Genomic DNA, 13,280 nt, shown 5'->3' on the forward strand with positions numbered 1-13,280 from the left:
AAAAATAGCCCCTTGCAAAACGAAGGAAAACGCACGCATACCGCCGGCTGCCACGCCATCGAAGCCGCGCGCCTCTCCCAGCCCATCACCGGCGCCGCCTTACTCATCCGCCGCTCTCGCCCTCCCCAGACCACCCCCACCCCTCGGCGGCTCCGAGCCGTCACGCTCGCTTCGTCGGAGCTCCCCAAGCAGCAGGGATCGTCCTCCCTCCTCGCCCGCCGCCGCCGCTTCTTCGGCCGTTCACTCGCCCCCTCCCACCAGGTAGGTCTCGCCGCACCCCTCCCCACCCCCACTCGTATTTGGGTACGGAAACGTTCATCTCCCGCCTGGTTTAGCCCAGGATAGCAAAAATGAACTTGCTTCTTCTGAGTTCTAGAAAAGCCGAAAGTAGAGCCGGGGGGGGGGGGGGGAATAGAGTAGCTGTGCAAATTCCAGAACATTTTAGGCCCTACAGGCACTGAGGCACCATAATCCCCACTTGTTGCAGGGGATTACTGCACAGAGTGAACAGCTGTTAGCGTTACGATGCTAACGGGTGTCTGTGAACTGAAGAAGCAAACTGTAGTGTAGTCCTGAGAGGCTTACCAGATTACAGCTTTTGTTCGTTGCAGGGCTGAATTCTTTGCGGAACGATCTGTGAGGCTCGCGAACTGACTGGGTTCACCTGGCATTGCTAGCACAGCTGTGGCCACCAGAAATATGGCTGAATTCTTTGTCTGGTGTTTTGTTTTCTCCATGTGCTTCACTGTCATCCGGGCACACTGCATTACTTTTAACTTGTCGGCACCATTTTTTAAGAGGCATGGTAAAGCTCCATTAGAATCACCTGAAGAAAAGGAGGTATGCTTTTTAAACAGTTAATTTTTTATGGTTTTGTTGTTCTCTTGAATAGGTTGAGAAGGAACGATTGGTTGGATATGAACTTGCTTGCTTAGTGGGAACCATGGCGTTCGAACTACTAGGCAGTGGTTAAATCATGTGCTACCAACTGTTTTGGTATTGGTCAGGTGAGCAGCACCGCACTCAATTGTTAAATGATGGGGGTACTTGAATCTATACAAATTTAACTTGGATATTTCGGATTTACCTACAAAATGAGTTCATTTGCTGGATGCCTTGTTACAGCAAATTTAAATTTGAGGCCCTTCTTTTCATGCTGTCCTGGCTTTCTGTTTCAGAAATGACTTGAGATTTTTCTCGAGAACACTATCATCAATGAAAGTCTACTCTTCTTGCAAGTTCTCATTGTATCATCTTTAGATAATTATGCCCCTGGCTATTCTTAATTACATCCTCCTCTCTCCACATCGCCTTACCCGCAGATGGAGGGAAGGAGAGAGACACTTACATTCAGAGAGGATCTTCTGTTCTGTTTTGTATTAACCTGTTTTTCATAGGTAACCTAATTGTGGTGGTTAGTATTTGTTTTTTCGTAGATGACAACAAAATATCTGAAGATGCTTTTGAGGCACCTCAACAATAGCTGCAGTGAAATTTAAACCACTAAGAGCAATTTTTTTTGTCGTAGCCTGTGGTTGACTAATCATATATTATCATTGGTGTGCAACATGATTGTTTGATCCATGGTGTGCTTCAACAGTGGATTAAGTTTTGATTAGTGGCTCATGTAGTCATGTGTCTAGTTGTGGTATGAAAGTCCCATGCCTAAGCAGTTTATGTCTTGCTGTGTTATGCTATATAATCTTGACATGGAATTGAACTGATCAAGCTTTATTAAAATATCATGATAAATATCTTTCAATAAATTTGTATTCGCTTCTTTCTTGGTTGATTCATACCTTATTCTATTATATATCTTTGTTTAGTGCATCTTCTCCTAATTACTGGTATGTTCTGTCTCTGCACAATTGTGTGTGCAACACAGAGGCTGGGGCTCACTACAGCTGCTCTCGTTCTCTTTTATTCTAATGATCAACCTGTTTATATGTTGTTTTGGGCTTTGGGGCCCTGATTAACCACCTGACTGGTGTGCTCCCAAGTGCTAGCACGGTGCTGGTGCTAATCTTCATGGATGAAAATTGCAGGGAAATATTTGCACTTGGTGCTTTAGTTGTTTATGGCGCCGAGTAAGTTCTGATAACTTTAGGGACTAGACTAAACTGCAGCACTACAGTTCCATAGCACAGCTGTTCTGCTGCGGGCTGGGAGCTTGAACTTGATTTCATCTTTGGACATGACCCAATGGTTTTTATGGCTGTTGCTGGAAGCAAGTGTGGGATGGATATGGATGGTCAGCCTTACGCGTATATACCTTCCTCAATTCTCTGGATTTATTTTCTCTCCTTTATTTTGCATCTTTCTACGTTTCTCCATTTGCAAGGCCTAAATTCCATTTTTGGTTACTTATAGAAAATTTTCTCCCTTTTATTTTGGCTTCAGTTGCTGGATATAGCTTGCATCTTGGTAAGCATGAGGATGGCTTGGAAAAGATTCCTTCACGATGTTTGCCAAGGAGTATTAACAATCTCAACAATTTGCAAACTTCAGTCTTTAATTAGGTTTAATAGACCCCAAACAAAGCGTCTAGAACCTATATGTATTTCTGTAGATCAATGTACAAACAAGCATGTGCTGTGGCTTAAGCTAGTGCCAGCCTTTGGGCTATAGAATCCTCTACCAAATAAGTAGCATATTTGTTGGATGGAAGCTGTGTATATATTACTAAATACAGATGAGATACGCCAAGCATTTATGGAGCATACGTCATGAGGTTATCAACGATAAGTTTGACCGATCTTTTGTTACAAAGCTCCAGTGGAGGTGTATATTTGGCAGTCAATTATACAGGCAAGAATCAGAGTACCTAGACAGATGACGTTCATGAACGCTTCTGCTAAATAAATGACTAGAGTTATTGAGAAGATTTAAGATATATCTTTCTGGATTCCTAGAATTAATTGTGCACCTCGACTCCGCCCTATATAAGGAGCCTCCTTCACACCGGTTTGGAGACGCTCTTCAGTCTGGTCTCTGGTGTCTGCAATGGACAACCTCAAGACCCATTCTGAACAGTCCAAGCAACCTCACGGACAACAAGCAAATGGCCTTCCTTTGGATGTACCAACAGGTCAGGCCTTAGATACTCATATGATTGAACAACAGAGCACAAATCAGACGCCGCTATGGTTCTCCCTTGAGCAGCACAGGCTGCAGTTGGATCAGGTTCGCCAACTCTATGTAAGTGACTTCTTGTGCACCGGTTTGGTTTTGAGTCTTGGATAGATGTTGTCTTACTTCTGCTGCTTTTTTTTTCTTTCTTCAAAAAATTAGAACGAGCAGGTTCGGGTGTCGCTGCAGCAGGAAATATCTTTACAGAATGCAACTCTATCAAACCTTCTGACAACCGATGCGCTGATCCAAAAGGTTGAAGAGGTAGCCAGCTTGCGCATGGAGTTGCAGAGGAACCAAGAGGATCGAGAAACTTTACGGCATGCTTGCGATCAGTTGCTGCAGCGTGTTGTGATTGTATATGAAACGAACGAGGCACTTATCAGAATGTGTGCTCCGTTGCAGCAGGAAACAAACTCACATGTTTCAGGCCCTGGAGATAAAGCATCAAGTCTGGTGAGAACCACCGCGGAGACAACCAAGATTGAGCGTACTTGTATGGTTTGCAACTCTGGTGGTGCCTGTATGATGTTGCTGCCGTGCAAGCACCTCTGCACCTGCAAGCCATGTGGAGTTCATCTCACAGCTTGCCCTATCTGCGGTGTTGTGAAGGGTGACGCGGTCGAGACCCAATTCATATGAGAAGTGAAGAGACAATAGCAGCGATGGGAACCTGTTGTTTCTGATGTGCCTAATAAGAGCATGTGTGTTTTCTTTTTTTTTTCTGTGCAAGTGTGTTGTTGGAGCCTTGGTTTGTCATCCTTTCTTGTTTTGATGTTCTGTGGTAGTCTTCATATCAATGTCATATTTCTGTTTTCTCAATATTGTTTCAGCATTTGCCATGTTTTGTGCCATCATTTCTTCTTTTCAACTGCTGGTCTTCACCAGATGGAATTAGGTTCCATTGAACCATGGTCTCATATAAACCACGGAGCACCTAGCACCTGATCACGAACAGAGTGTAGGGTGCTGCTGAACACCTGGTCGGTCTGGCCCTGCGGTCGGTTGTTCTTCCTTCCCCATTTCGCTCAGAAACGCCTGCAGATAAGAAGCTGACAAATTTGATGATTTCACTGTAGCTATGCTGATCTCACTATAGCTATGCTATTCTTAGAGATGGCGTCTTTCTAGGATGCACATCCTCATGCTTTGCCAGCTAACCAGCATTGCTTCCGAATCAAAATCATCAGAAAAAGCACATGTGAGAATGCATTGCATTAAGAAGCAATTTACATGGTATCTACTAAACAGCTGTTAACATACAGTCGACAGTTGTCAAGAAATGCTGGTAGCGGATATGACGTGTTGCTGCAATTAAAGTAGATTGTGAGGAAACAGGTGCAGGCACCGCAACTAAAGTGTTAGGGAAACGTCACTACAGCTGCAGGCGTTTTAAGGAGGGTCTGACTAACTCGAGTGGGACAATTCTAGGAGGTCTGCTATTGCTGGACTGAGGAACGGATGCTGCCAATCTCCGTCAGGAAGTGTGCAAGACAGCAGGTGCAGTCTCTAGTTAGACCATCGCGGACTTTCAGAGCTGCCAAGCAGCCTAACACCTCTGTGTGAAGCGCATCCATTGCATATAGCACGACACCGGCACCTGCATGTATCACATCTCCAGCAAAGTCACGGATAACAAATCCCCACCCTCCTCTCTTGGTGGCAGGATCAAACGCTCCATCCGAGTTAATTCTTTGACCACTTCTTCAGGGTTCTCGGTGTCCTGCTATTCTCCGTGGCCGTGACTTGATAGCGTATGATGAAAGCCAAGCCAGCGACCTCCCTTCTCTTCTCCCCTTCTCTAACTCGATTTCTCTCCAGCCACCAATGCCACAGCAGTGTAACCACCAAGATGCACTTCTCTTCCAGTTCCCAGATTGCTTGTAGCACCTCCATAGATGTTTTCGTCGCCAGCCGTGCTTCTTCTTCTTCTTCTTCTTCTTATTATTATTATTATTATTATTATTATTATTATTATTATTATTATTATTATTATTATTATTATTATTATTATTATTATTATTATTATTATTATTATTATTATAATAAGCTCATAAGCCCCTCACATTGAGGGGCTTATTATGAACCTAAAGTGGTGTTTGGTTGTAGCAGATTATAAAAAGCCTCTGTAGTTGTAGTTGGTAATAACTTTTATACCCCTCGTTAATGCCCCAATAGGTAAGGGAGATAAGGGCAGTGGCAGAAAAGAGGGGATGTTTTGGTGGGGTGCACAGAAAATAAGCACCATAAGCATTTTTTGGAGGGGCTTACGGGCTTATAAGGCTTATGGGGCTTATGGGCATAAGCCTCACCTAAGACTTCATGGTTAGATAAAAAAAGACTTATTGCAAAGTTATTAGATATTTATTGATAGGTTTATAATAAATTCTTCCAAACCAAACATCCCCTGAAGTTTGTGATGCAGTTGAGCACGCACGAGCAAGGCAGCACCAGGCCCAGGCCGATCTCCAGCAACCACACCAGCCCAAATGCAGCTTTCAGCTCTTGTGGTGGTGTGGATCGTGGGCCAGTTGGGCCACGAGTGGGACTGGGCTATCATTTCCTTCTCTTTCTTGGGAATTCTAAATCTGAGATAAATACACGAAACTTTTTTCTCATTTAGGTATCAATAAAAACGTATGTAAAAGGTTCGTCTGTTTTTGTTCTCATCACCTCCATCCCACTCACGATTACCACAAATGCAAAAATGAACAGAAATGTAGAAAATGGGTCGATATTGGATGAGATTTATCCCCGCATATCTCCTAAAAAAACCACATATGCACACCCAAAATCTATTATTACAAGTACTTTTGAGAGAATGCACCGATGGATATTAAAACTAATGATGTAATCACAATTATTTCGATTAAAAATACAAGCACCTAAGATGATCATGTTTGATCCGATCAACTTGCCGGTATTTCAGATTTATTGATTCTCTATTCTACTTATACAATGAATTTTTGATTTTCCATAGCACATGGATTTTCCTTAGTAGAAATGGCTCATTGCACATTTGCACTTAGTTGGAATACCATAAATTTACTTATCCTACGTGGTTCGACTTCCCGTCGATAGCGTAGCGTCTGTGGTAACTTCAACAATCTTAAGAATTTACCAGCTTAGACCTCAAAAATGCTCGTAAGGTTAAGGTTTGCGTACGTACATTTATAACGATGGATGTGTGCATTGCAAGTGTCTAAATTGTAATGCGTAATCTAAAAAAATCAAATCAAAATTTGCTGATTTAATCTTTCCAAGAGATCATACGGATTTTTTAAAAGGATAAACATGTACATAAATGTCCATGTATAAGTCCAGTCTCAATTGAATTTTATGGAGCTCGTGATATTAAATTCTTTACCACATCATCAATTTTGCTGATATGACGAGGAGAGAAGGAGAGAGTTTCAAGTAGTATGAAACTGGTCTAATATGTTTAAAAAACTTGTTTACAGATTACTCTCACTTAACCGAGAAGGTACTGATCCAATCCTTGAAGTTGACGACCACGTGAGGCGTCAACGCCAATTACGGGGCGATGAAACGGCTTCCCGATGAACGATCACGCAGTTCCGGACCTACTGTATTTCTCTAGGCCGAAATCGCCGGACCTATCAAGATTAGCGTAAAAAATTCAAGATTTTGCACGTACAAACAGTCCAAAAGGGGTCCCCCCGAAGTCCATCATCCATCGGCCTTTCCGTCTCCACAAGCTTCTCCTCTGCTCCGGCCCTCTCCCCTTCACCCCTTTGGCCCTTTCTTGACTCCCTCTCTCTACTCACAAGGAAAGCTCCGAGCCTTCTCTCTCTACCCGGGGGGAGAAGCGAGGAAGCCGGCGCCGCCTGTTGGCGTCGGGGGCTGGCAACTGCCCGGGCTCCAAGGAATCGAGTTCTTGGAGGGCCGTTCCATGGCGGCGCAGCGGGGTGACCAGGGGCGGCAGCTCCCGCTGAGAGGCCCCCTCAAGGCCCTGGAGGCCGACATCCACCACGCCAACGCCATGTAAGCATCTCCACTCCTCCGCCCGCCCAGGATTGCGCGCTGTTCTGTGCATTTCTTGGTTTGTTTCTCCAGCGCCTTCGATGGATGGGGGTGTTTTCGGGAACCCTGCCCCGTGCTGAAATTGGGGAAAGTGCGTTGGAGAGGTTCCCCAGTTCGGGAAAAGCGGAAATTTATACTTTTCGTTAAGGAAGATTGTAATTTGGGCTTGCAGAGTAGGGTAATTCAGTAAATTCACTGCAAGTTCTCAGGGGAAGAGAGTAATTCGGGGAGTTCACTCGCAGTTCAGAATTGAGATTGTCCTAAAAATTGTGTCAAGGGGGTACTATTGATCCGTAAGTAAGCCCTTGCTAGGAGGCTGCCTGTGCATATCCCGTTGTTATGGTAGAGTAAAACCCACCTCAATACTACTAGAATACAACCCAATTCAGTATTTCGCCAATCATTTGCATTTCTGAAGAATGCTGCTTTGGCGAAGGGTGTTTCCTTCCTTGTTCGTCTTGGAAAGCTGCTGTGGGGATTGATAAGCTGGTTTGTGAATTCCAGGGCGGATGCCATTCAGAGGAACTATGGTGGAGCATGCGTGCAGATGAGGCTGTCGTTCAGCTCCCTGGCTCCATTCTTCCTGTACCTCATCCAGTGGCTGGATTGCGGATGCTGCTATGCTCTTCCCAGTTATTTAGGACTCTTTCACATTCTCATATGCAAGGTAAAAGCACAGTATGGAGTTTGGACCTCATATATTTGTGTTTCTGTTACTCGCATATGTACATGAGTTCTGGGTTTGAGGTATGAAAATCTCTTTATTTTGTTTATACAGGTTTATGCAGATGGAGATAGCTCAGTGTCAACATATGAAAGGCGGGCAAGCCTTAGGGAATTCTATGGTAATCTCTGCCTTATATGGGCATTTTGCATTGTAAACTTCATGCCGTTCTGCTTTGGACTTGAGGTCTCATTAGTTTCTTTCACTGCAGCGATCATCTACCCTATTCTGCAGCAGCTGGAGAGTAGTCTGATTGAGAGGGACCTGAAAGGGAAGGGTCGATGCAAAGACATAGTGAGTAGGAGGCGTATGGAGGATTGGAAAAGGCTTTCTGGCAAGGATGTGGAAAGGGATGATGAATGTGGAATTTGCATGGAGACATGCTCCAAGATGGTCCTGCCTAATTGCAGTCATGCAATGTGCATAAAATGCTACAGGGACTGGTAATTACTTTTCACAGTTTTTATTATCTGTATGTGAGTAGTCTATGCAATTTGGATATAGATTCTGGGTCTAACAATAGTTCTACATTTAGTTATTTTTATAGTCAATAAATTATTATTCTGTTTGTTCCATGTTTTTTGTTGTGCTTGATCAATGTTATCTTGTTCTCGGTATAGGTACAAAAGATCAGAATCTTGCCCTTTCTGCCGAGGAAGCCTCAAAAGAATCCGCTCAAGAGACCTTTGGGTGCTTACAAATTACAATGATGTCATTGACCCTGCAAATTTAGAAAGAGAAAACGTGAGGCATTTCTATAGTTATATTGACAGCTTGCCTCTTATACTTCCTGATAATATTTTCTTTTTCTATTATGATTATCTAATATAATCCAGAAGCACCATACGTTGAATGTGTAAATTGTGAAATTAGATTAAATTGATGTAGATTTTCTTTGGTAGATGAATGGCCTTCCTGTCTTTGACCAACATGCATATGTATTTACTTGTAGGGTAGTTAGCAATGTGACACTAATGCAACAGTGAATAAAATTTGAAGGTGACATTCATTATATTGTCAAGTTCCATTTTTGGATCCTATCTATGGTGTCCCTAATATTGTGTATAACAAAATAAATCTGAATTTGTTTCCCTATCTCTATATTTATTTCTATGTATCTATGAATGAAGGTACTCCAGCTTTTGTTCATTTTCAATTACATTTTGCTTTAGTTGTATTGTGCAAGTGTATGCTGACATGAAGTAGTTCATTTTTTGTATCCCAACATTAATTAGTTAATATACATTGTTAGCCTTTTATCTTGTTGAAATATATTCAAAATTTATTGGGAACTAGAAGGACAAAAGAGAAAAGAATGGCAGATGAGGGTAAAAATCTGGTTGTTTTTGTCAAATTGATTGGACAGAAGAAATATTACAGTACCTAAGGTACCTCCTACTTGAGAAAGGTCATGGCACCAGAAGTAACAATCTTGCATGCGGTATTTATGGAAGCCTCTGCTAGAGATAGCGCAAAATCTTTGCATTTATGATGCGACGGAATCTTTATATCCATACAGTTGGATTTGTGGGTATTTAATTTTTTTCAGGAACAGTTTTTTCTATATACCGTTTCTGGTGCTTATTCGCTGTTCAAATTTCCGCTCGCCAAATCGCTTCGATTATTGCACTGTTTTTTGATGGGGAAACTTGCTGAGACTATTACACTGTTTTCTGATGGGGGAAGTTGCTGAGCTTCCATCCGCGCTGTACCGTGCATATGTTTGCCACAAGATAGGTAAACGTTGCCTTCGAACAAAGTTTACTTTTATAGTGGTGCTTTTTGTTGTTACTGTATTAACATGTTGGACCAGCGCAAAGCAATTTTCAGAAAAAGAAAAGGAGAGTAGAATATCGTAACAGTTTTTTGTCAAGTAAGCTAAAGAGATCGCAAATGGAGTATGTTTGGCACCCTCTAAAAATATGGATATGAGGAAAGGGAATTTACTGGGCTACGATGTTGTATGGCAGCGACCAAATGCGAGAGTTCTGTCACATCACACGGCTTGGTCATCCACTGTCTTATAATTCAGACTACGAAGCTCCGAGGAACATCCTAAAGGAAATCACGAAAAACTGCAGCAATATATACAAGCGATGGATGATCTTGTACTCACTGCCCGGTAGCTGAATTACAGGCTTACAGCGTAGATCAGATCAGCGAAAAGAAGGATTTTTTCAATCGTTTTGGCTGTGTTCCAGGAAGGTGTTGCTCAGTTTTCGATCCATGAGATTTTGATCACCTGGCCTGAAGATGCACTTGTTTTGGCTGACCAGTGACACCAATTCAGGCATCCCTCGAGTCAGTTGCGATGACACTGAGCTATCACAGCAGTTCTTTTTGTTTGTTCCTCAAGAAAAGTAAGAGCACCCAACTAAACTTTAGTCCATATCGTATCGTATCTTTAGACACTAATTAGAAGTACTAAATATATACTAATTATAAAACTAATTGCATAGATTGGGGCTAATTCACGAGACGAATCCATTAAATCTAATTAGTTCATAATTTGACAATGTTGTGCTACAATACACATCTGCCAATGGCGGATTAATTAGGCTTAATAGATTCGTCTCGTGAATTAGTCTTCGTATATGCAATTGGTTTTGTAATTAGTTTATATTTAATGCTCCTAATTGCTGTCCAAACATCCGATGTGACGGATAAAAGTTTAAAATTTAGTCACCGGCATCAAACGCGCCCTAGACTTCCAAGGAAAGAGATCATCAGGTCGATTCTTTTTTATTTTTTGAATCGTCCATCAGGTCGATTCTCCCAGAGAGTTGTTGGGCCACTTGAATAGATCAGGCAAGTGTGTCAACAATGGGGTAAACTATAGATAGATTTCATGGTCTTTGAGAATTCTTTCCCACGCATAACATGCCCCCAACAAACGGACCCGATTCGTTTGGGCGGGAATGCGGGTGGAACATGGCCCAGCCCGGCCCGTGACTGGTCTGTATTTGGGCTTAGGGGCATGGAACCCACGGCCCAACCTGTTTGTTGAAGCGTTCGTCTAGCCGCCGGGGATTATTGCGGCTCTCCGGCCTCCGCCACCGCGAGCAGCGCCGGAGATGGTGGCGCTGACTCGCGGCGCCAGGAAGAGGAGAATGGAGGCCGCCCAGGGGCACGAACCGGAGGCCATCTCAGGGCTCTCCACCAACTGAGCCTCGGCCACCGCCGCTGATGGCGACGGAAGCGCCTCGTCCCAAATCTACAGGCAAGCCGCAATGGCCGCCGCCGTCGCTCGGTGCCGGCGAGGAAGGAGGCTGCTGCGGCGGAATCGATCGCATCAGCGGTCTCCCGGACGCCATTCTCGGCGAGATCATCTCCCTACTCCCCATCAAGGATGCCGCCCGCACGCAGGCCCTCGCCTCCCGGTGGCGCCACCTGTGGCGCTCCGCCCCTCTCAGCCTCGACGGCGGCGACCTCCCCGCCGAGGGCGAGGTCTCCCGCGCCGGCCTCATCTCGCGGATCCTTGCCGCCCACCCGGGCCCCGCTCGCCGCTTCTCCGTCTCCGCGCTCCAGCTCTTGCTCTGCCCCTCGGCAGTCGACTCCTGGATCTGCTTGCCTGCGCTCGACGGCCTCCGGGAGCTCGAGTTCCACATCGGCGACTTGATAAATTTGCAGTCACCCGAGCTATGGCTGCCGGATTCTGCCTTCTTTCGTTTCTCGGCCACCCTCCGCCTGGCCACTATCAGCAAATGCCACATCCTAAAAGGTACTACCGGAGCGCTTCGCTTTCCCCAGCTCAGGGAGCTTGCTCTTGAGAGTGTCCGCATCTCGGAGGACTCACTACAGAGCATGATTGCTGGATCTCCTGTCCTGGAGTGCTTGCTGCTTAGCCGCAGCGTTGGCTTCAGGCGTGTCCGGATCAACTCCCAGAGCCTTGTAAGCATCAGTGTGCGAAATTTCTCAGGGGAACTCATCATCGAGAACGCCCCTTCGCTTGAAAGGCTGCTGCAACTCGGACTATTTCGGGGCCTTCATGTATCAGTAATTGCAGCACCGAAGCTGGAAACGTTGGGCTGGATTTCTGACCGTGATCACTACTTCAAGCTGGCATTTGGCACTACAGCAGTTCAGGTACTAGGGATCTTACTCTTGCCTACACAAGGCTTCCTATCGAATTTACTTGTACACTGTAAATTTCATATTATTTACATTTATGGAGATAGACTAATGCAATTTCTATGTTTGTTAAAGAACTTGCGTTCTGTTAGCACTACGGCAGTGGTGCGTAGTGTCAAGATTCTAGCTGTTGATGTTCATACACTTAGCCTGGATACGGTTCTTGATTTAATGAGATGCTTTCCATGCTTGGAGAAGCTGTACATTGAGGTAACAATACTCCATTTGCAGTTCATAGCGTTTGACTAATGGCCTACTCCCGGTTGGTCAACTTACTATTATGTGTATTCTTGATATGAATTGTTTTTCTTCCCTTTTTTTCAGTTGTTTATGACTGTGGACAGAAATTCATGGCGTCGTAAACACCATGATGTTATTGGATGCCTTGATATCCGTCTGAAGACTGTAGTGTTGAAGAATTATTGTGGCATTAAGTCTCATGTTAACTTTGCGTCATTCTTTGTATTGAACGCAAAAATACTGGAGTCAATGACATTTGAGGGTGGAGCCTGCCATAATCAAAAGTTTATTGCAGAGCAGCATAGTTTACTTGAGCTTGAGAAAAGGGTTTCGAGAAGTGCACAGTTTTATTTCACAGTTTGTAGATCTTGGGACAAAAATCTAACACATATCAAACATGTCCATGATTTGTCAATAACTGATCCTTTTGAATATAGATGTTGAAACTGGGCTGGTATGTGTAGTTGAGTAGTTCTTCTTGCCTAGCTCATTTCCACATCTGTATTTTGTTCATACTTGATCGGTTCTCTTGTCTATAGTGTTTTGTATAAATATTTCAGTAGAGCTATTGTAAGTCCTTACAAATTTCGGTAATCTTGTTGCTATTCATAGTCAGGATGGAGTTGTGAGTTGAAATTCCTTATACCATACTTGTACTGCTTTTTGTTTAATCATGTGGAACTTTATTGTATGTGGCATCTTAAAGAATTAGTTTCAGAAGACATCTGTATTTTAAAATTTTAATGTAAGAAACCTGGATATGGGCTCAGCGAGGAAAGCTTTATTGATCGATTTGCCAAGGATATCTCCTCGTTCTCCCTCCGAAGAGGCTCTGAACTTAGAGATAAATTCCTGACTTGATAAGATTGACTCCAACTAATGCTAACCTCTGCTGATTTCCTGACTCAACTAACTGGCCGGTACCTGTGCCTGTTTGGCACGACGCCTATAGGTGCCATACTCAACCTCACTAGCTTCTTCAGTTTTCATTCAGTAAGACCTCTGGCTTCTT

The 13,280-nt window shown here is 43.9% G+C and overlaps 2 protein-coding genes and 1 long non-coding RNA gene across 8 annotated transcripts; all 3 read left to right on the top strand.

Moving 5' to 3' along the window:
- LOC112880448 lies at window positions 1–3,951 on the top strand. Of its 6 annotated transcripts, none has more exons than XR_003226330.1 (4): window positions 1–261; window positions 612–2,264; window positions 2,401–3,198; window positions 3,292–3,951. It is a non-coding gene; the product is annotated as an uncharacterized LOC112880448 (long non-coding RNA). The 6 variants fall into 6 exon arrangements; XR_003226332.1 differs by having other exon boundaries at window positions 612–2,251; XR_003226334.1 differs by having other exon boundaries at window positions 612–1,007; window positions 2,046–3,198.
- Window positions 3,952–6,821: 2,870 nt separating this feature from the next.
- Window positions 6,822–8,935, top strand: LOC112880447 (E3 ubiquitin-protein ligase AIRP2-like). The gene is made up of 5 exons (XM_025945083.1): window positions 6,822–7,134; window positions 7,678–7,840; window positions 7,952–8,018; window positions 8,109–8,340; window positions 8,518–8,935. Exons 1-5 carry the CDS (start codon window positions 7,043–7,045, stop codon window positions 8,726–8,728), a joined length of 765 nt encoding a protein of 254 aa, XP_025800868.1. The 5' UTR covers window positions 6,822–7,042; the 3' UTR covers window positions 8,729–8,935.
- A 1,906-nt stretch (window positions 8,936–10,841) lies between these two features.
- On the top strand, window positions 10,842–12,904 carry LOC112883543 (putative F-box protein At3g58860). Its single transcript, XM_025948849.1, has 3 exons — window positions 10,842–11,983; window positions 12,104–12,238; window positions 12,353–12,904. The coding sequence occupies exons 1-3, from the start codon at window positions 11,084–11,086 to the stop codon at window positions 12,710–12,712; spliced, it is 1,395 nt and encodes a 464-aa protein (XP_025804634.1). The 5' UTR covers window positions 10,842–11,083; the 3' UTR covers window positions 12,713–12,904.
- Window positions 12,905–13,280: the final 376 nt, after the last annotated feature.

Source organism: Panicum hallii, chromosome 2 (genome assembly GCF_002211085.1).
Source record: "Panicum hallii strain FIL2 chromosome 2, PHallii_v3.1, whole genome shotgun sequence".
Taxonomy (NCBI): domain Eukaryota; kingdom Viridiplantae; phylum Streptophyta; class Magnoliopsida; order Poales; family Poaceae; genus Panicum; species Panicum hallii.

What these genes read in the sequence shown, in the direction of transcription:
- LOC112880447 (XM_025945083.1), top strand. Translation starts at nt 7,043, where the DNA reads ATGGCGGCGCAGCGGGGTGACCAGGGGCGGCAGCTCCCGCTGAGAGGC. An exon ending in TTCACATTCTCATATGCAAG is followed by an intron (nt 7,841 to 7,951) that starts GTAAAAGCACAG and finishes TTGTTTATACAG; the next exon opens with GTTTATGCAGATGGAGATAG. An exon ending in AAGCCTTAGGGAATTCTATG is followed by an intron (nt 8,019 to 8,108) that starts GTAATCTCTGCC and finishes CTTTCACTGCAG; the next exon opens with CGATCATCTACCCTATTCTG.
- LOC112883543 (XM_025948849.1), top strand. Translation starts at nt 11,084, where the DNA reads ATGGCGACGGAAGCGCCTCGTCCCAAATCTACAGGCAAGCCGCAATGG. An exon ending in TTGGCACTACAGCAGTTCAG is followed by an intron (nt 11,984 to 12,103) that starts GTACTAGGGATC and finishes TGTTTGTTAAAG; the next exon opens with AACTTGCGTTCTGTTAGCAC. An exon ending in TGGAGAAGCTGTACATTGAG is followed by an intron (nt 12,239 to 12,352) that starts GTAACAATACTC and finishes CCTTTTTTTCAG; the next exon opens with TTGTTTATGACTGTGGACAG.